We start from the raw sequence: 23,545 nt of genomic DNA, 5'->3' as shown, positions 1-23,545 counted from the left end.
GTTTTTCTCTTCAATAGCTCCTGAGAAAAGAGAGATGAAAGTATTTGTTGGACAGATAGACAGCTGAATGGAAGGACTAGGTGAGCATTGCAATACATAGCACTAAATAAATGGAAAATGTTTCCATGGCACACAAAGATGATGTCTTATCTTGCATATGTTATAAAGGGACTTAACTCAAGAATGATAAAAGTGATGCAACCTAAATTACAATTCAATCTGTGTTTTGGGTAATAAGCATTGTGTACAAGTTTCATTTGGTAGAGGAAAACGAAAATTAGTAAAACGGAAACTAATTTCTGGACTTACAGACCTACATTCAGTGGGACTTAATAAGATCAACAAAGGTAAAATTTAACCTCTGCTGCAGGGGCATAACAAACTTAGAACTCCTGTATCCACAGTCAAAGAAAGAATTTTTAACCCCTATGCAGCCACTTCTGTATTTGATATAGTTTTTTTATTTCATTAGTCACCATTTCTTGTTCATACTTACGAGTTCATCCACCAAAAGTATAAAAGATTGAGTATAGAAGCATTTTCTTCAGGACAAGTTTCCTGAAAATAAAATTTCACAAGTACTGTAAATTTATTTCTTTGTACCAATACTTTGTAGATCGAGGACAAAATATAATAGTGCTATTGATGTTGTTATTTACTGAAACTGCTAGCAAATGCATGAGAGTGAAATTTTGCTGAATGAGAAATATATTAAAAACATTCGCAATATTTTATAAGCATTTAACTGAAATTTGTCATGGATTATACATGTAAATCTAAATGGAAACTAGTCCTATAGCAGACCTTAGCCAGAATTAATAGACATTTGCAATGGGTCTTTTGCTAATTTTACACACTGGGCTGACTTGTCTTTTACATGAAATACTGACTGACAAACTTACTCTACGACTGTCTCCATCTTCACTAACAATGTTTTGTTTTTCAGCAAATGAATGAATGATGAGTTGCACTAACAGAATGGAATATATAATATAAAATAGTATAAATCTAAATCGGTTCTCTTCATAAGTCTGTAAAAGAAATTCAAATCATAAATAACTTGTTAGCAAATACAATTTTTGTTATAATTTTTTTCAACAAAATCACCAGTTTGTTTTTTAAAAAAAAGGTTCATTTAGATTTTTTTTAGAGAGTTCAATGGGACTGTGGGTCTTTTCTGCAACTGCTGCTGTTGCCAGTATGCAAATGTAGCTTTGATTGCAAAAAAAATTTTTTTCAGTGTCTTATAATTTATCAGAAGAATTAAGAAACATATTTTTTTAATTAGGGTGGTGTGCTATCTCTTGATTATGAAGAACCTATTTCGAAGTTTTGTAATACTAAATGAAGGTTTCATTACTGTACTTCATCTTCAATTATGCTGAAGATCTTCAACACTAACCAATAAAATATTTATAAATGCAGGTTAAAGGTAGTCAAATGTTGTTTTTATCAACCAATAGTTCTTTAAAACTGGTTGATGAGAGGCAAACCAAATCATCTTAAATTTAATGTGTGCTATAGTTCTACTGGACAAATGATTTTGACGTTCACAAAAAGCAAATCTGATTGATTTAAAAACTTATTCAGTGTTTTTGGTCTCATTGGCAATCATACTAAATCTCCATCATATTTCTAAACTGAGGGACTGTGATGATCGAATGTTCACCTGTCTATAATTTACATACTGTGGATTCATTAATTTTTGTTGGACACCAATTTTTGTGGATTTTGAGGTAACAGATGAACCACAAAATTAAATGTTCAATGAATGATAAGTTTTATAAAGGCTTATATGTAGATTCCATCAAAACTACGTAATTAAATATCCACAAACACGCTAGTTTTCCTTAATCCACCAAAAATTGGTACCCATGAAAATAATTGAATCTCCAGTAGATGACTCCTTGGCCTCACTCTCATTATATATTTAACATGTGATCATATTAAAACTTACATGATTAACAATTCTTGTGTAAAAATCAACAATATTGTACACAACCTTCAGTAACCAGAAAACAAACAAAGATGTAGATGTTATGTTCCCACGTATTCTGTCTAACTGAGTATACACTGCAGCCAGCCCCTACAAAACAAAGATGTATATGTTATGTTCCCATGTATTCTGTCTAACTGAGTATACACTGCAGCCAGCCCCTACAAAACAAAGATGTAGATGTTATGTTCCCACGTATTCTGTCTAACTGAGTATACACTGCAGCCAGCCCCTACAAAACAAAGATGTATATTATTAATCAAAAATTTAAATACATGTTTAGAATCAGCATATCAATGAACCCCAAGAATTCAATTTTTGTTAAAATCAAATTTAGTTTAATTTTTGAACCTCTGGACCTTAACGTAGAACAATTTGAAAACTGGACCCAGTATTAAAAATCTAAATACACGGTTAGATTCAGCGTATCAATGAACCTCAACAATTCAATTTTTGATGAAATCAAACAAAATTTAATTTTGGAACCTTTGACCTCATGCAGATCAATTAAAAAACGAGCCCAAATTCTAAAAACTTACTCCACGGTTAGATTCAGCATATTAAATAATCCTAAGAATTCCCTATTGAAATTGGTCAAGAAAAAAGCAATTTATACAAAATATTAGAAAAGTATTGTTTTTGGCCCCCTAAACAGTTTGGGCCATAACCCCTAAAATCAATCCCAACCTTCCTTTTTTGGTATGGAACCTTGTGGTACAATTTCAGAAAGATCCATACACTTATACTTAAGTTATAGTCTGGAAACTAGAAAAATACTTATTTTGACCCCTTTTGGGCCCCTTGTTCCTAAACTGTTGGGACCATAACCCCCAACCTTCCTTCCTTTTATGGTTTCAAACCTTGTGTTTAAATTTTATAGAGATTCATTCATTTAAACTATAGTTATTGTCCGGAAACTAAGTGTCTTCAGACGATGCTGACAACGACTTCGTGATACCAATATACGAGGGGGGGCAAGGGGTTTAGCTGTTATGCTGTTATGGGGCATTTTAATTCTTTGTTATCTGTTATTCTGAAAATATATTTGCTGTTAGCTGTTATTGTCTTATTCTTTGTTAGCTGTTATTGGGCTTTTGTTTTTTTTGTTATCTGTTATTGTGATAATGTATTTGCTGTTAACTGTTATTGAAAATTGGAATGTTAGCATTTTTTTGACAGCCAAATTTCGGTAGAAATTGAAGATCATTCATTGGACATTGGGGTCTAGCACTACTAATATGTTGGTCCCGTATTCGGAGGATTCCATTAACATATACCCATCACAGAAGTGAAGTCCAGGCCAATTCCAGTATATCTAATGATTATCCTTTGTCATACATTCCATTTCTTTTGGAACATTTATTTAGAAGTATCTTATTTTTTTGTATGAGGATAATGTTCCTGGTTTCCCGTACGAACATATTAAATTAGAACAATTTTTAATATGACAAAAAGGAAAACATATGGCTAGGAATATCTGACAAGGATCTCAATTAAGGACTAGGTGCTTACAACCAGTTAACCTTTTATATTATATGGTACATAGACTCAGCTCTTTTCAAAGCAGAACCAAATACATTCTACAATGAAAGTTCCCACCATGTACTGGGTTCCAAAGCTGCACATATAACTCATTACAAACAAGATTTATTTCGTCTTCAAGCCATTGTTTCCCTACTAAACTATGTATTCTACTTACTAGTAGACTTGGTACAATCAAAAACCTGATAAAAAATTGTTCAAATAAGGTTTTTGAAAAAAGTGGAATAAAGTACTTTTGGAGTGTCGAAATTGGTTCGAGGTACATGATAAATTGCATGCTTATAATTGGTGCTTTTGATTTTTCTACCCTATATACAACTTTGCCTCACAGTCTTATTCAGAAAAATCCACACACCTCATTAAATGGGCATTTAAAAAAGTCAGAATGCGAATATATATATTCAAACTCTTTTAGGTCATTTTTCAGTAGCAACAAACACAAGAACTATGTCAATGGGACCTTCTTTGATACCATAGCTGCCCTTGAATTTTTACTAGATATCATTTTTGTCTCTTTGAGATATTCCTCATTTCCATTTTATTACACACTTTTTAAATTACCAGCATGTGTGAGTTTCTATTACTGTACAAAAATAAATGCTGAAAAAAGTATTATATAACAAATAAACAGCTACGCCATGAGCGCATGATACGCCCGTCGCCTTTTTGAAATATTCGATAACTTCTCAATGTCATATCAGATATTTATAAAAACTGAAAGGGAGCTTCAGTCAATTTATATCATGTATCTAAACAATACATCAAAGTATCATGAGAACTGCTGAAAACATTTTTGAGTTTTTGTCTGAAAACTAGAAAATCCCCCCTTTTTAATTAATAAAACCCCCTTAACTCGGAAACGTAAAATCTTAAATTTATAAAAATTGAAAGGGAGCTCATGTCAATAGATATAAACAATTTACCAAAATTCCTTGCAAATTTGTGAAAGGATTTTTGAGATATTATCAGAAAACTGAAGAAAAAAAAAATTTATTGAATAAAACCCCATTACTCAGAAACTTAAAATCTAAAATTTATAAAAAAAACCGATAGGGAGCTCATGTCAATAGATATATCAATTTCCTAAAACTTTATGTAAATTGGTTAAAGAGTGTTTGAGTTAATGTCCGACATGTTGACGACGAACGGACAAGAATATACCAAATACATATATAGATACATAATTCTAAAAACCATGTTCATAGAAAATGGAATTCATTACAAAACATTATACCCGAAATACGAAATACTGGATTTGTCAAGGACCTGACTTATTTTAATATTTCATTTACTGTTATCTGTTTTTGTCCATTTTAATTCCTTGTTATCTGTTATAAGCCAAATCAATTTGCTGTTTTGCTGTTATTGGGACCCCCCTTGCCCCCCCCTCATATACGAATACAAAAGATTTTGCAGTTGTATAAAAAGGCTAAAAATATTACCTTAAGTGCTACACTGCCATCAATTTTCAACATCTCCCCCAGTGTTGCAGAAAATAGTGAAGACTTGCCTGCCCCAACATGACCTACAACTGCTACTAGCTGTCCATCAGGTATTGTCAGGTTTATGCTACAACAAAGGGAGTGCTATTCAAATACAGTGAAACCCATCTAAAATCTTATGGGATTGAAAATTTTGTTATGAATAGACAGATGTTCAAATAACACCTGCATGTTTAATTACTTAAAGACTTCAGTTTACATGATAATTTGGTGAAGTCATTGTATTTGAGATATATATTCATCAAAGTTTTGTATCATTTCTTTATTCCTTAAATCATAAATAGATCAATGGTTTTTATTCTGTTTTAAAGGTTTATCTTACTTCTTTTTACTTACTCTCTCAGTGTAGACTGTGGATTTTCTTTATCCCAAGTAAAGGTACCTCGCTGAATTTTAATGGCATAATCTAAAAGGAAAGAAAAATATGTGGTCTTCTTTACTGCATATATATACAGTGAAACCTGGGTAAACCGAACCCTGATAAAACCGAATTTCAGTTTAAACCGAACAATTTTCAAAGTCCCACAAAATTTCCCTATCAATTAACGTTAATCTAACCTGAAAAAACCGAACCCTGTCAACACCGAATTCCGAACGCTTTTTGAAGGCTCGTTAGTAAATTATTATCTAAAAATTACCTGTCAAAACGATCAATACCAATCAAAACAATAAAATATTATTAATTATTTGCATGATTTAATTAAACAAACACAGGATGGCAGAGTATCCCCGAGGGTATTTGAGTTTTAATGAACTTGTGAGTTGTTATTACAAACTAATTAGCATGTCTGTGTCCATGTATAAAGTGATTTTTTTGTACAGAAACGTTAAAATGGTCAGCTACCCCCATCGCCGATAATGACGAGAAAAGAACTTTCCCTCAGATCAATTAAATGCACCTTACTCAAATAATTACGGCCACAAAATCGAAACTGCCATTCTGTAGCTAAACTGTGAATCTGAATTGGTCATTGAATTAACCGATGAGAAAATAATTATAAAAAGCAAAATCGCTCCACGTCGGACATCTCCCAACGACGAGCGTGATTGACGGAGTGGCGTTTGATTTATAAACAAAAATGTAGCAAAACGTCTATCTTCATCTTCTTTTATTTTTTACATTTACATCTAAATCAACACAAAAATAAACTGTCGTCTGTTGTGTCACCTATTATCCCTTGTCAGTATATGCCAAAATTATTTGGTGTCGACTTCTGTTTACCTCTACAATCCGAACACCTGTGAAAACCGAACAAAACGCAAAGTCCCGTGGGTGTTCGGTTTGGACAGGTTTCACTGTATATAAATAATCTTACATTGTCGTGCAATATAAAAAATATTTTGTAAAAGGCTTACAAATGGTAGAAAGTGAGGCTGTGCCCAGCATTTCTAACTGTTTAGAGCCGAGCAAAAATAACATTTATATTGCGAGACAATGTATGGTTATTCTTTATATACTGTTCTAAATGAAATATTTAGGGTAAAAAACACCATTTTGTAATTTGGAGAGGACAAAGTTAAATTTCAGAGAACCTGTATGTTTTATTGACTTCATAAATAAAACTCTACGGAAACACATTGTCAACAAGGTGATATACAGTCACTGATTGTTTATCATATATGAATATATGGTAAATGCAATTTGACTGAGCAAATAGCACAGCTGCAATATATATTTTTATATTTTCAGTTTATTTTTTCATAAAAAAGATGGTTTCAAGTTGGGGATGTCTCCAATAGAAAGAATGTTAGGACAAAGAATGGACAAGCAATCAACAATAAATTTAGAGATATGTCTTGTGTTCTTTGTTATTCTCACAGTAAAATGCAAATGTTGAATTTAAAATAGTAATACTTTAACTTGTAAGTTATTCAAAATATTCAAAGTCAATGAGGGGGCATTGCCAAATAATTTCTATGGAAATCAGATGTGCAAATGCTTATACTACTGTATGTCAAAGATCATTGACCTTCCTCTAGCAGTTGCCCATAACACAAATTAAAACATGTAAATTAAGCAAAAACTTTCAATGTCAATGAACAATGAATGAGTGGGCTGGCCAAATAATCTCCATGGAAATAAGATGTGCCAACGCTAATAAGGTTGCATGCTAAATATCTATGTCCTACATCAAGTGGTTCCCAATTGGCCTTTTCAGAATCTTAAGCATCATTGGTAATTTCATTGTTCGTACCCCAAAATGAAAATAACGTCACATCATTGGTTAAATTACCATTGTTTATGACATTTTTAACCAATCAGGACGTTTTGGTGTACATTTTTGAAAATATTACCCAGAATGCATTAGATTCTGAAATGGCGAATATATATATATATAACAAGTCAAAAAGGGTACAACATCACCATTAAATAACTATAAAATATACAAATATTAGATATTTCGGATAACAGATATCCTTCTTCGGTAATTGCACAATGACAAATGAATCATGTCAATTCAAATTGAGACTCTATCAAAATCTTGATTTATACAATTTAAGCGAACGCTGGAACAATTTTAAAATTTCCAAACACACCGCAAAGACTACAGAAATATGCCAAAAATAAAAATAGTTATTTACGATGTGAAATGGCACAACTCTAGATTTCCAAAGGTTGTGACAGTTGAGATGTTATAACTGCATTGAGGGCAGTCCTCAAACAAAAAAATCAAAAATGTCATAGGTATATTTCTGTAGTCTTTGTGGTGTGTTTGGAAATTTTAAAATTGTTCTAGCGTTCGCTTAAATTGTATAAATCAAGATTTTGATAGAGTCTCAATTTGAATTGACATGATTCATTTGTCATTGTGCAATTACCGAAGAAGGATATCTGTTATCTGAAATATCTAATATTTGTATATTTTATAGTTATTTAATGGTGATGTTGTACCCTTTTTGACTTGTTATATATTATATTTTGTAGTGTACAGAATCATATTACATGATCCATCGCCCTGTAAGATTGATCGTTGACTATTTATTCAGTCATTTTATATATATATATATTTGTTTAGGGGCCAGCTGAAGGACGCCTTCGGGTGCGGGAATTTCTCGCTACATTGAAGACCTGTTGGTGACCTTCTGCTGTTGTGTTTTTTTCAATGGTCGGGTTGTTGTCTCTTTGGCACATTCCCCATTTCCATTCTCAATTTTACCAATAAAGGAGACTGGACAAAATAATTAATGAATGCCTTAATCTCTTTATAATCATTACCTGTATCAAAGACATGCTGTGTACTGCTAGGATCTAAATCTTCACTCGACAGAAAATTACCAACTCTCTTCAAAGAAACTTTACCCTAAATTTAATAATATATATATAATTAAATAATTTTGTTATAGTTTAGGTCAACAATGCATTTTAAAAAACTTTTGGATAAATTAATGGATTGCAATTTGGTGCAAACACAATATAAATACATTTTTACAAAGACGAAGTACTGCGATAACAATTAATATTCCAGAAATTCTTTGGAAAATTCATACTTATCTCAACCTTGTTTATTTGTTCACATATCTTGCCTGTTTTGATGTCTCCTTTGATTGCAAAAAATCAATTATAATTCAAGATCAATAGAACAAAATGCTGATACATCTAATTTAAAGTGATAAGACTTATCAGATAAACCAAATTATTAGACTTGTCTGTTAAAAGTTTTCTTCCTTTTTTCATTTCCCCATTTATAATTGATTCATGAGGTAAAAATTGACAAGAGGAAAACAGCAAGATGTTTAGTAGTTATTAACTATGGTATGACAGGAAAAAATGAATGACTGTAAACTTGCCTGTATAATGGCAGATATTGACTGTGCTAACAGGATGACTGGCAGACGTAAAATGTTGAACAAGGCAAGAGAAACAAAAGCTTTGCTAGCACTAAGATATTTGTCATCACTGATGTTGACATATGTGGCAAAAGTTGCCAAAGCAACCTGCAAAATCAATATAAAACATTGTAAATTGTGGAAAGAAGTATTCTTGTTTTCAAAATTCCAATAGGGAACATACTATATATAATTGTATAAATAAACCAATTTTTCAAGACGTTTCGGCCATTGGCCTTCTTCAGTTCTTTCTTTTTCCTCTCAACTACATAGCTGACATTGCATTTGTATTTCCTTTTCAATCATTTTTTTAATCAGAAACAAGAATGTGTCCTCAGTACATGAATGCCCCACTCGCACTATCATTTTCCATGTTCAGTGGACCGTGAAATTGGGGTAAAAACTCTAATTTGGCATTAAAATTAGAAAGATCATATCATAGGGAACATGTGTACTAAGTTTGAAGTCGATTGGACTTCAACTTCATCAAAAACTACCATGACCAAAAACTTTAACCTGAAGCGGGACAGACGGACGAACGGACGAACGGATGCACAGACCAGAAAACATAATGCCCCTCTACTATCGTAGGTGGGGCATAAAAAGTATTTATAAAGCATTCATTGATTTCATAACTTATGTCACTACAAGTGACAATTTCAACTTATTCTATTCTACTAAAGTACGTAATTCATCATTTCAGAATCTAAAGGATTGTGGGGAATTTCATTGTTTTTACCCTAAAATGGAAATAATGTAATGCCATTGGTTGAATTCCCATTGTTGGAAGTTTTTAACGACCTTGACTGGCTATACAGCCCTTGCACAGTCGGCCCTGGCTTGTGCCTTTTTGGGCATTAAATAATTTAATTTTTACCATATGGTAATTTGTTGAGAACATTGTTAGCTAATGGCAACATTTTGGTGTATGCTTTTGAAAATATTACCCAGAATTTGATAGTTTTTTAAAGGGTATATCATAAACCAGGTAGAAACATTTTTTTTATTTTTGAAAGAAAAAAAACCCACACCTAAATGTTAAAATTGCAATCTGTATGTTGTGTGTCACTATTGCACAATATATGGTAATTCTTCTAATAAATACCATTGAATAGTGAAAAAGGTAAAAAAAAATAAAATGTTAGCTTTCCTTGGTTGAATTAACATGTATTATTATTTCTAGATGACCTACCACAAATGGTGCCAGTAACCACCCAAAGGTTGCTACTCCCTGTAGATAGGCAACTTTCATTAGATTGTCAAGCTCCCTTCTCCTGATCACTGATACTTGATAAGTAAAAGAAGGTTCCCAGGCATACATCTTCAAAACCTACAATTTATATATTTCAAGTATAAAATCAAACAAATAGTACACTTCACTTATAGGAATAGTTCACATAGGAAGCATAATTTTTTTTTATCTTTATCTTTTAAGCAAATGCATTAAAACAAATTTGTTTGTACCAGAAACTCGAACAACCTAAAATGAATGTTTAAATATACTTTTTTAAACCCACTCCTCCATACTACTCAGTAATCAGGAAAAAACTTTAAAACAAGTCAGAGTTTACATAGTGCAGCACTTTATAATCATAATCTTCATGCATAAACATTGTAACAATCAAACTAGATAGACATCACAAAAAGGACTATTTTTTTTATAACTATTATACAGTATTTCATAATAAAAAAGGTATTTCACTCATTATATTAATATTCTGATTTGATTGAAATGAAAGAATGTATGAAATTTTGCTATTTCTATATGACAGAAAAAGAGACACAAACCTTCATGCCATTGAGAATCTGATTCATCAATTTGATTCTCTCCCCTTTAAGAGCCAAAACATTGGCTGTGAGAGTAAGTTGTCTTGCAGCTACGAAGGAATTCAGCGGTATCAGTAGAAGCAATACACCTAACCCAGCAAGACAAGAAATGCCAAGTGTTCCCCAGAGGAGGTACATGCCTATAGCTACTTGTACAGGGACTGACATAACAGTGGATAGATAAGTAAACATATCCTGTAAATGTTGACAATCCACTGACATCAGACTGACTATCTGACCTAGAGTTGTCTCTTTTTTGGCATCACTGTTCATTGTCAATGACTAAAATTATAACATATCAGTAAATTGTAGGATATTAACAAATTTAATGTTGGATACATATATTAAATTAGACAACATTCAAACAATGAACTATGAATGCCTATTTATGCAGCTACTATACTGAAAATTTATTTTTGTGCAAAAAACATCACAAATTTATGTATTTAAAGTATTGTCAGTCTCTTTATAAGTTTAGAAAAGTTATGATCTGATTAGTATGTAATCATTCTGTACTGTTTATTCTTTTTATTGGATGTATGTATTAAGTTAAGACAGAAATATTTTAACTGTAGTCAAGACCAGTTAAGACAGGAAAATTGAAATTGTTCAACTTCTATTCTAATCAAAGTGCTGGATAGCACCTCTGGAAAGTTTGCAACTGTATATGTGCATTATTTTAAATAGGTTATAGACATGTATTATTTCAAATATGTATTTAATCACAGTTTTGATTTTTCAAACTAAACCATTGTCTCGCAGCAATTTCCAAAAATCACTTTTTATGCCCCATTTATGTTTCCTCTGCTTTCAAAATCTTTCTGTTTGAACCTGTCGACCTGGAACTTATCAATTATTGGTAATATTAATTATTCGGAAAACAAAAGGTCCTGAAGTATTTTTTAATTTTTTAATCAACATGCAGCATTATCCTATATTTATTCATTTAGTTATAAATAAAGTTGAATTCTTTGATTCACTGTTTTATGTCATGCCTGCTAACAAATTGAAAACTGTACCTATACGCCTTATTTTAAAAATTTTAGTATTCGTATTGTCATCTTAGAAAGTCTTACTGATTAAAATACTACAATAGGGAACAATTTGACAATGATTGAATTTATTAGTGTCAACCCTGCAATAATGACCCGTGTATATAGCAAAATTCGAAATACACCGTTTGGTGGTGCACCTGTCAGATGAGAAATGTACAGATAAGGTAATAGGTAATAGGTGAATATACATGTACTATTGGTATTGGTATCGAATTCGACCCTGAACTTTTGTACTCACTTGTGTACTATGGACACATTCTTGTTTTATATATATACATATCTATACTTCTAAATCTAAAGACCGTTTTTATGTTTACCTGATAAATGTATAACCGAAGAAAGCTACAAGTCAAACTTATATATAAGGGTAAATATACTTGATAGGGTATACTGAAAATTTCACCCCTTTACATCTAGAATGGTAAAAGTGACGCCAACAAAATTCAAACTTGACTTGTGTTTTGTGTTTAATATAAGAATTGCGTATAAGTTTCATAAAATTTGGTTCATGCAAACTAAAGTAAGAGAACAGAAATCAATTTTGGGATGCATGGACATACGTACAAGTAAGGGACGTACATACTTACAGAAAAAAACAAGGATAAAACTCAATATGGAGGGGGTATAAAAATAGTAGTATGACCTCAGGAATAAAACGTTTATATACACTAGATTCATACAATGTTGATCTGAGGTGCTTATAACCCTGTAACACATTTTAGTTGCTGCTGTGTAATTACCATTTAAGCAATGACATTTGAGATTTTTGTTTTAAGCCATTTATTTGATATACTAGTAATCATTGCCTCTGTGTTAGGACGACACATTGTTAATTATAGGTCAATCTTAAAGAATCATACTGCCCCAGGAATAAAGTGTAAGGATAAAAAGTTCTGGATCTGCCACTGCATTGTTAAGCACTAAGAAAGTCATTGTGCTAGTACATGGACAAATGTTATTAGATCATTTTAATAATTTCTACAGCACTTGTCTTTAGCTTGACCTCAGTCTTGATACACTGAACTATAATATAAATAACTATAAAAGTAGATGATGACTCGGTTGTTTTTAAATTATACGGATGCTATGATAGTTGTCATTAAGACAATGTTTTTCTGTTGTCAGTTTGATCCACTTGAGCATGCTGAACGAGTGAAGGTCCTTATATCCACATTAGAATGTGAAACAGCTAGATATTTAAATAACGCAATAAAGTTTTCAAATGATTTTTGGCATCAAAACTTTCAGATCGATGACAGTTTGACAAAAACAATGCACTTTTCTATTAAAGCCGGTATTTACCTTTTCTCGTCCTTGGCGTGAGACACAAGCCATATAATTATTGATTATTTTATATTCTATCACCTGTGTATTGTTAAAATAAATCAAACCATTATCACTTGTCAATTATCTGACAACTTGGTCAAATATCTACTTGTTCTCGCATACCGGAATCTTTCGATACACTTGGGCTTTTAGTTATTCAATAATAAACAGTTGTAAATATCGTACATAGTAAAAAATAGTGTGGGAAAATGCTCATTCATGAGATATTCATGAATGAAACGCTGTCTCACGTAGATTTCTTTTGATTTTCTCTTCAGCCGATGGCCGATCCGCAAAGTAGTGTTTGTGATATTTATTTTCAAAATGATGTTAACTCATCTGAATTGTCGGTGAACATTTATTCCTTTTTTTTTCAAGCTGTAATCTTTTCAAAAGATTAGCAACTCAAAATATCCAAGAATCAGAATTCGAACACTAGTACTACATTATCATGGAGCAGATCATTGCGATAGTCTGTCTCATCAGAAGTTAAGGCCGACGCCTATGGAAAGTAGCTATAGCAAGCTATAGCAAACTTTCCAAAAACAATTTAAAGGTCAGTAAGTCATGTAATATAACTAATACAGTTAGTTTAAACATATATAATTAAAGTGGATTGGGAAACAAGTTTTGCAACTAATATTAATCGCTTTCCACTTTGCGGGTGCGAGTGCTGCCTTGTACTAATACAGTTGACTCTTGTTGTCTCGAACTCGGTTGACTTAAAATTTAGGATGACTCAAAGTTTTCACATGGTCCCGAACTTTGTTCCATATAAATGTATGTATTTCGACTTCTATTAAGTTGAAATTGGATGAGTCATAATTTCGGTTGAGTCGACCTAAATTTTAAATTGATTTATGACATGCTATTTCCACAAGTGTTTACCTAAGATTATCTTTTATAAAATTTTTTATAAATAATAAGTTAATGTTCATGAAAAAGTCTTTAAACTGTTTACAAAAACAATTAATCGTGATTGACACTGATGAGCTTGAATGTGTATAAATATTCATATTCATCCAGATTTATTTAAGCTTTACCAAGCTAACCAAGACTTGTGTCCCTTTGTCTGTAAAAATTCCGGTTTTCATTTGAGTGAAACTACATGTATCTAAAAATATTTCTCTGGTCTGGTGGACTTTGAGATAACGAGAGTCGACTGTAGTTATTTAAAATGTTTCTTAATTCCAAAAAGGTGCAGTTTTGACAAAGACTTCAGATACAACTATTAGCTTTTAACTGCTTCTTTCTCCCTGCGGCAAATATCCATTTACTGACTTCAATAACACGTTGCCAGTAAAATCAAATCACCAATTGATGCCGTCAGAACTTATAATACAATACAGTTATCTCCTAATTACATAGACCACTCTTCCGCCAAAGTTAGGGTACCTTTTTATATATTGCTGATATAAGAGAACATCTGACCCTCATTCCGACAGCCATTCCCAGCTTATAATTCTGATGATAAAACACAGATTGTATCATTCCGCTGACAAATAATCCAACAGCAGGGAGATAGCCCTTCCATGATGGCTTGTTATCACGATCATCTGCATAGGCTATTAAAAAACTATTAAAAAAGGAATTTATTAGTTAAAATAAACATTTATCAACAACAATATATTTAACAACTGCTTTAATGTGATTTGACTGTAATTGCAGCTATCCACCTATTGCAGTTGAGACATTCAAAGTTCTGACACAATTACAATTTGTTTTATCAAACCAAACTGTTCAAGGGATCAGAAATTTTAACTAACTGCTGTAGAATGCCACAGTTAAGTCTCTTAAGTGCAAGGTGATAAAATATTTAGCATTCTTATTCAATAAATTTGAATTTCAATTACTACATATAATAACAGCTGTTTAAAACATGTTGGAAAACCTGATAGTCAATACAATCATGTAGTTGAGGTAGTCTTAATCATTGAGCTAGTACACATTTTAGTTAAGGGTCCAGATGAAGCACACCTCAGGCTGCAGGATTTTCTCACTGTGTTGAAGACCCATTAGTGGCCTTCAGCTGTTTTACTCTTTGGTCGGGTTGTTGTCTCTTTGATATATTCCCCATTTCAAATCTCAATCTTTTTTAAAAATACTAAAGTTAAAAAAGACTAGTTTCACATATAGTCCCAAAAACTAATTCAAAATTAAAATACAAGAATATTGCTACAATTTTCAGATAAATATTTCTATACATCTGAGTGTTGTAAAAACTATTGTCAAAAACATATAAATGACCTTTTTAATAAACTGTGAACAATCATTTACTGTAAGTAAATCTATTTTCTTTTTATTAACAGTTTCAGTTAACTGCATACATGTCAACCTCTGACAATGGGAAATCACTGTCAAAAAGCGTGTGAAAACGCGTGACCTAGATGCGGACTTGTTAATATGAATGTGGTAATGTTCATAATTTCATACAAATTTGTGAATATAAAAAAACAATATATATTCTACTGTGAACTTTTATTGTATTAAACAGTGGTCTGTTACATGTATGTTGCTTTTAAAGCACCACCACTAGGCACATATTCAAAACAACTGCCAGTTTCAAGTTTAGTTACATTTATTTGATAACAGCACACAATACAAGTGTAACATAGTCAAGTTTTGATCAGAATTCAGTGTCAATATCTTTATAATTGAAAAGGCTCTCCCACAGTAGGAATTGATATTTGACTGAATTAGCTTCATCAAGATTTGAAAGAATGTCATAGTGATTTTTTTTTGGCAATGTAAAATGTCATCTATTATCTCTGCCATTGCTCCATTGCTATTGCCTGGTTAAAACTGGGTAGTTCATCAGAAGAAAGCTGGTACTATGAGAGCTGATCCAACAGTTCTGTGATATTTTTATCCCCATGGTCTGTAGAAATCTCTTGCCATGTTGGCTAGATTTGAAACTGAAATTGAAAAAGAAAAATGTTTTATAAATTTGATTTCCCGATTAGATAAACATGTTAAAATGCTTATTTAAATAGCTACATTGTATTTCTCCTCTTACATGTATTGTTTTTTTATCATTGCAACATAGAATGCACAAATTATGCGTTACTTGTCACTTCCAAAATATAATTTATAAATCTTGTATCTTGCCGTATACATCGTTTTGGCTTAACAATCGGCACTTTAGACGACGGTACAGGCCCTGAAAGTGACCTCTTTCTGTGCACATTTCCCCTATAAAGTGAATTTGAAAGAAAGTCACAAAATTGTTAAAACTAATCACAAACTACTTACCTTTTACAGTTTGTCCATATAGAAAAATAAACAATACGGCAGCCAAACAATTGTATGTATGTATGTACGTAGATCCCTCCGTTTACGGAGCACCCCTCGAGAGCTGCGAGGGTACAGTGGAATCCTTGTACACTCCCTATCGGGATTAATGGAGATGTGTCACTAACGTATTTACAATGTTCAATATTTACAAGGACAATCCCCACCCAACACCAGGGAGTGTTAGGACACCGGGCAGAGTCTGTTATTATGGTGGAGGAAGCCAAAGTACTCGGAGAGAACCACCGGGCTGCTCATCGGGAACAGACAAACCGAAGAGATATCAGCAGATTGATCTCCAGGTCAAAGTCGGGAGCAACTTTGACCAAACGAGGCCCCCATAGTACCCATTCTAGTTTAAACTCCGGTCTGGGTACCAGAGATGTGTGTGAGAGGGTGAAAATCGCCCTTCTGATGTACTGATACTTTTAGCAACCCGAGTGAGAATCAAAATCGGGACCTTCAGCACTGTAGCCATTGGTCTTAACCACTAGACCACGAACTCACACAATTACTTCGAATTTTTCGGTATTTATCGCCGAATAAGGAAAAAACCCGAGAATAGCGATATTACTAACGACCAAAAAATGAAAAGAACGAAAAAGCGTGTAATTGTGTGTAAAGTGGTGAAAAGCGTGTACACGCCATGTGACAAACTCCTCGCGTGTAAACCGTTGAAAAAGCGTGTATTACACGCGAATATCATCTCACTTGACATGTATGCAGTTAAGAGAGTTGGCTTCTCAGTTTCAAAATAATCAACTTTTCAAAACACTAGCAGTTATTGATATGGGATTAAAAAAGGAAACAAAAAAGCATAAAAAATGTATCGGTCACCGCGCTTGTTTTTGAGATATTAGCCGTTGAAATTTTGGCAGGAAAATGTTCTCTCTTGACTTTTCATAGCTTTGTCAAGTTTAAGTCCTTAAAAAACTATTAAAAAATAATCAAAATGTTATTAGACTTTAACAGACAGCTTATGATTATATATGTAAAAGAACAATAAAAAGAAAAATGTGGGGAATCCTGACAAAATTTGTTAAGGCATTCAAATGGATAAAACCAGAGGATTCCGAAAATCTGACCAAAATTCCAAAACATGACAAGCGAGCTTCCTTAAGATAAAATGTACTTACCTAATAAGTATAGGTCCAACAAATTGAAGAATATCAGATATAAATTTAAACCATAATGATAGTAAATAAGTCCAGCCAAAACTATTAAACAAGGCCTTGAACAATGATCCTTTATGTCTTGTTGATTTTTGGACATTTATTTTGGTGGGTAACAGCTTCGTTTGAAGTAATGGTGTTTTCTCCGTCACTGAGGTAGATTGTTGAATATCATACACAAGTTGAGTCCTCTCTCTGGCATTTCTAAATAAAAAAGAATCAGAAGATCATCAAAAGGTATATATTCTACCATCAACAATATACAAGTGGTAATACACTATGTCCAGCTCTAAATCAACCTGAGCAAAAACATTGCGTATAAATTTAACTACCCGACTGAACATTAAAATTCAGTATAGAAAAGCACTTAACTCTTAAAAATATTTTTAGAAAATCTGTTTCAAAGTTCAAAATTTTGTAATTGATCTTCATCAACAACAAAAAAAGTCATCTATATACTAAGTATGAACCATCCAGGTCTTCAAACTTCTAAAACATAAAGCTTTTAAGAAGTTAGCTAACGCCAGATCACTATCCAATATATCGAGCTTTCTAGGCTTGACAAAAACAAAAGATTTAATGGACAATTCCTTAACTTGTTTGCTTTACAAATAAAATTGCCATTTGGTGTAAAACAGTACTTTCATTATTGGCATACTATAATTGTTTCCTACCTGATCTGAGCTTTAGAAAGTTCATATCTCCAGTTACTATCAAAAGTCTTCACTACAGTTTGACTTTGATCCCGAGACATTAAAGGCCATAAATCTTTTTCTACTAATGGCTTCTTATAAGCTTTTACAATAATCCTGTAAAAAAAGAACTGATGTGTTACAATTATTTACTGTCAACCTGTCGACCAAATATGAAATCATTCTATTAAATATTTCCTGAGAAAAATGTGAAGACAATATTTTTCTTTTAAACATATTGAAGAATTTAGTATCAATCAACAGAATTGTCTGCAAGTAAAGCACATAATATATCATCCCTATCTAGCTCCCAGGTAAAGCACATAATATATCATCCCTATCTAGCTCCCAGGTAAAGCACATAATATATCATCCCTATCTAGCTCCCAGGTAAAGCACATAATATATCATCCCTATCTAGCTCCCAAGTAAAGCACATAATATATCATCCCTATCTAGCTCCCAGGTAAAGCACATAATATATCATCCCTATTTAGCTCCCAGGTAAAGCACATAATATATCATCCCTATCTAGCTCCCAAGTAAAGCACATAATATATCATCCCTATCTAGCTCCCAGGTAAAGCACATAATATATCATCCCTATCTAGCTCCCAGGTAAAGCACATAATATATCATCCCTATCTAGCTCCCAAGTAAAGCACATAATATATCATCCCTATCAAGCTCCCAAGTAAAGCACATAATATATCATCCCTATCTAGCTCCTAAGTAAAGCACATAATATATCATCCCTATCTAGCTCCCAAGTAAAGCACATAATATATCATCCCTATCAAGCTCCTGACCAAATATGAAGTTTTTCTCTTCAATAGCTCCTGAGAAAAGAGAGATGAAAGTATTTGTTGGACAGATAGACAGCTGAATGGAAGGACTAGGTGAGCATTGCAATACATAGCACTAAATAAATGGAAAATGTTTCCATGGCACACAAAGATGATGTCTTATCTTGCATATGTTATAAAGGGACTTAACTCAAGAATGATAAAAGTGATGCAACCTAAATTACAATTCAATCTGTGTTTTGGGTAATAAGCATTGTGTACAAGTTTCATTTGGTAGAGGAAAACGAAAATTAGTAAAACGGAAACTAATTTCTGGACTTACAGACCTACATTCAGTGGGACTTAATAAGATCAACAAAGGTAAAATTTAACCTCTGCTGCAGGGGCATAACAAACTTAGAACTCCTGTATCCACAGTCAAAGAAAGAATTTTTAACCCCTATGCAGCCACTTCTGTATTTGATATAGTTTTTTTATTTCATTAGTCACCATTTCTTGTTCATACTTACGAGTTCATCCACCAAAAGTATAAAAGATTGAGTATAGAAGCATTTTCTTCAGGACAAGTTTCCTGAAAATAAAATTTCACAAGTACTGTAAATTTATTTCTTTGTACCAATACTTTGTAGATCGAGGACAAAATATAATAGTGCTATTGATGTTGTTATTTACTGAAACTGCTAGCAAATGCATGAGAGTGAAATTTTGCTGAATGAGAAATATATTAAAAACATTCGCAATATTTTATAAGCATTTAACTGAAATTTGTCATGGATTATACATGTAAATCTAAATGGAAACTAGTCCTATAGCAGACCTTAGCCAGAATTAATAGACATTTGCAATGGGTCTTTTGCTAATTTTACACACTGGGCTGACTTGTCTTTTACATGAAATACTGACTGACAAACTTACTCTACGACTGTCTCCATCTTCACTAACAATGTTTTGTTTTTCAGCAAATGAATGAATGATGAGTTGCACTAACAGAATGGAATATATAATATAAAATAGTATAAATCTAAATCGGTTCTCTTCATAAGTCTGTAAAAGAAATTCAAATCATAAATAACTTGTTAGCAAATACAATTTTTGTTATAATTTTTTTCAACAAAATCACCAGTTTGTTTTTTAAAAAAAAGGTTCATTTAGATTTTTTTTAGAGAGTTCAATGGGACTGTGGGTCTTTTCTGCAACTGCTGCTGTTGCCAGTATGCAAATGTAGCTTTGATTGCAAAAAAAATTTTTTTCAGTGTCTTATAATTTATCAGAAGAATTAAGAAACATATTTTTTTAATTAGGGTGGTGTGCTATCTCTTGATTATGAAGAACCTATTTCGAAGTTTTGTAATACTAAATGAAGGTTTCATTACTGTACTTCATCTTCAATTATGCTGAAGATCTTCAACACTAACCAATAAAATATTTATAAATGCAGGTTAAAGGTAGTCAAATGTTGTTTTTATCAACCAATAGTTCTTTAAAACTGGTTGATGAGAGGCAAACCAAATCATCTTAAATTTAATGTGTGCTATAGTTCTACTGGACAAATGATTTTGACGTTCACAAAAAGCAAATCTGATTGATTTAAAAACTTATTCAGTGTTTTTGGTCTCATTGGCAATCATACTAAATCTCCATCATATTTCTAAACTGAGGGACTGTGATGATCGAATGTTCACCTGTCTATAATTTACATACTGTGGATTCATTAATTTTTGTTGGACACCAATTTTTGTGGATTTTGAGGTAACAGATGAACCACAAAATTAAATGTTCAATGAATGATAAGTTTTATAAAGGCTTATATGTAGATTCCATCAAAACTACGTAATTAAATATCCACAAACACGCTAGTTTTCCTTAATCCACCAAAAATTGGTACCCATGAAAATAATTGAATCTCCAGTAGATGACTCCTTGGCCTCACTCTCATTATATATTTAACATGTGATCATATTAAAACTTACATGATTAACAATTCTTGTGTAAAAATCAACAATATTGTACACAACCTTCAGTAACCAGAAAACAAACAAAGATGTAGATGTTATGTTCCCACGTATTCTGTCTAACTGAGTATACACTGCAGCCAGCCCCTACAAAACAAAGATGTATATGTTATGTTCCCATGTATTCTGTCTAACTGAGTATACACTGCAGCCAGCCCCTACAAAACAAAGATGTAGATGTTATGTTCCCACGTATTCTGTCTAACTGAGTATACACTGCAGCCAGCCCCTACAAAACAAAGATGTATATGTTATGTTCCCATGTATTCTGTCTACCTGAGTATACACAGCAGCCAGCCCCTACAAAACAAAGATGTATATGTTATTTTCCCATGTATTCTGTCTAACTGTGTATACACTGCAATTTTCATATTCCAAATTGTATGTATTAATATAATTTGTATATTATATTGCACAGAAAACACTAAAAACACTTTAAACAGGGGAGATAACAATCACAATATGTAAAATGGCTTTTAATTAGAACAAAAATATTGTTTGCAGTTTTGTCATATAGCACAGAAAACAAATAAACCATTTTTATATTACTGACTTTTGACTCTGTGTTTAACATTTTTTCAACAAGTTACCTACTCTGTGTTAAGACATGTTTTTTGAGGTCTCAACCTTCCCTCTATACATCTAGCCAATGTAGAAAAAACAAACACACAACAATACACACAGTAAAATGTATTTTTTTTTGTTTCTGTTGACTTTACAAATATTTATACATTTGAAAAGCAAAAAAAATGAAAGAAGAAAATTTATTTAAGGAAATTTTGGGAAAATCTAAGGACAGATGAATTTAGTCTAATCATATAGCAGTACAAATGTTTTACCTTTAACTATAATTTATACTGATTTTATTGTATTGTGTGCCCGATTCATATAGCAAATTACACTATCCATACAAATAAACAATTAAATTGTAAAATGATATTCAGTGTACACTGTGTCAATATAGTATAAACAGGATAACAGCATTTAAGGTATGTACCTCTAAATGACCAACAATTAGTATTTGTGATATAAATAGTTTGATAATAGACAAATCATGACCAAGCATACAAATTTTACAAGACAGTTATTGTATGTATTGTGTATCTTCTCACTATTAACACTTCCCTGTTTCTGTAAAAACAGTCGAATGATCTACAGAAAATTCCTCTTGGTGTTTTTGAGTTTCTGATTTTTATCTTTAATTATTAATACATATGTAGGTTGTTATTACTGTTTTTAGTCAAGAAATTGTATAACATTGACATATACTCATCCCTACTTTTCCAATTTGTAACAATTCATCACTTTAAAATTCTGCCTTATTAAATAAATACTGTTCACTCTGGAAACTTGAATGAAAAGAAATGTCCACCCCTCTCCCCTTACAAAAAAAGTACCAGGATGTTGACATAAAGACTGGTGTTCATAGTTAATATGTCTAAATCAACCCTGTCTAAAAAGTGTATAATTTATATATAATAAAATGTGACCATCACAGATTTGTTATAATAGATACCTTACACAAATTATGACAAAAAAACCCACTTATTAGGTTCCTTGCATGTACATTTTAAATGAAGAACATGAAAAAATTTAAACAAAAAAATGTACACTAACTAAAGTACAATATATTTCATTTTTAAACATATGTCATGTATGTATATAGTCAATAAACATATAATATTAATATATTCCAACCAGCCTGCAGAGCTTATGAGGCACTGTTATTTATGTACAAAATAAATTTCAGAATCATATCATTCTTTGTCAAATCTGTGGCATAACTCTTCTATATAGTTTCAATTCATCAGTTGTTTTATATAATATGAAAATAAAGGTGTAAATTCATACATCTAAATGGTCCCCAAATGTATTTCTTCATGTTTTATGCCTCAAATGGCAAGTAGGGGGATAAAATTACATAAATATTTGAGTCATGAATTTTAAAGTACAGTAGTGATTTGGTTCAGCTAGAAAAGTTGAAATTAGCACTTTGGGAGCTGTCAAAAGATTTGTCCAAATTTTGAGTTAGAGCTGATGAAGTTTTCTATAATTTTGATATAATTTGTCCCAAAAGTAGTACCACATTGTAAAAATATTATTGAGAAAGCGCAGGTGGGATTTTTTTAGTTTTCATTTGTTGTCTAAAAGAAATGCACTACAAAAATGTTCTTGGACAAAATAACAGATAATCATACATGTATAATGTAGCGAATTTTGCTGTAAATTTGGATTTTTGGATTTTCCATATAATTTTGGGGGATATTGCAGAAAATAAATGTATTTACACTTTTGGTATTTAGCTGAATTTTGTCTCCAAATGACCTTAGATCGCCTTCGATTAACCTTCTGACATCAAGCAACAATCACTTTTTTTATTGTGACGTCACATTTTTGAATAACAATGTCAAAGTTTACGAGAACCTGTGTGATTTTACGTTATGGCGGACAAATTTGCATACAAGTGTAAATACATCTATACTTTCCTGAAACTTC

At 32.0% G+C, this 23,545-nt stretch overlaps 1 protein-coding gene and 1 long non-coding RNA gene across 2 annotated transcripts in view; both read right to left on the bottom strand.

Moving 5' to 3' along the window:
- LOC143062002 (multidrug resistance-associated protein 1-like) overlaps positions 1 to 23,545 on the bottom strand; it is a 67,334-nt gene that overhangs the window by 31,476 nt on the left and 12,313 nt on the right. Inside the window, exons 4-18 of the mRNA XM_076233854.1 lie at positions 21,008 to 21,136; positions 19,953 to 20,081; positions 19,547 to 19,608; positions 18,214 to 18,348; positions 17,504 to 17,743; positions 14,472 to 14,652; positions 10,657 to 10,977; positions 10,061 to 10,198; positions 8,830 to 8,976; positions 8,258 to 8,342; positions 5,377 to 5,446; positions 4,981 to 5,107; positions 1,958 to 2,086; positions 903 to 1,031; positions 497 to 558 (exon numbers count right to left, since the gene is read on the bottom strand). Coding sequence (XP_076089969.1) covers positions 497 to 558; positions 903 to 1,031; positions 1,958 to 2,086; positions 4,981 to 5,107; positions 5,377 to 5,446; positions 8,258 to 8,342; positions 8,830 to 8,976; positions 10,061 to 10,198; positions 10,657 to 10,977; positions 14,472 to 14,652; positions 17,504 to 17,743; positions 18,214 to 18,348; positions 19,547 to 19,608; positions 19,953 to 20,081; positions 21,008 to 21,136 — 2,084 coding nt within the window. The remainder of the gene's footprint in view (positions 1 to 496; positions 559 to 902; positions 1,032 to 1,957; positions 2,087 to 4,980; positions 5,108 to 5,376; positions 5,447 to 8,257; positions 8,343 to 8,829; positions 8,977 to 10,060; positions 10,199 to 10,656; positions 10,978 to 14,471; positions 14,653 to 17,503; positions 17,744 to 18,213; positions 18,349 to 19,546; positions 19,609 to 19,952; positions 20,082 to 21,007; positions 21,137 to 23,545) is intronic.
- LOC143063169 (uncharacterized) lies at positions 15,540 to 16,838 on the bottom strand. Its single transcript, XR_012974958.1, has 2 exons — positions 16,329 to 16,838; positions 15,540 to 15,991 (listed from the first exon to the last, which is right to left on the bottom strand). It is a non-coding gene; the product is annotated as an uncharacterized LOC143063169 (long non-coding RNA).

Source organism: Mytilus galloprovincialis, chromosome 2 (genome assembly GCF_965363235.1).
Source record: "Mytilus galloprovincialis chromosome 2, xbMytGall1.hap1.1, whole genome shotgun sequence".
Lineage (NCBI taxonomy): Eukaryota > Metazoa > Mollusca > Bivalvia > Mytilida > Mytilidae > Mytilus > Mytilus galloprovincialis.
Note: the sequence above shows the minus strand (reverse complement) of the source record. Positions and strands in the feature narration are given on the sequence as shown.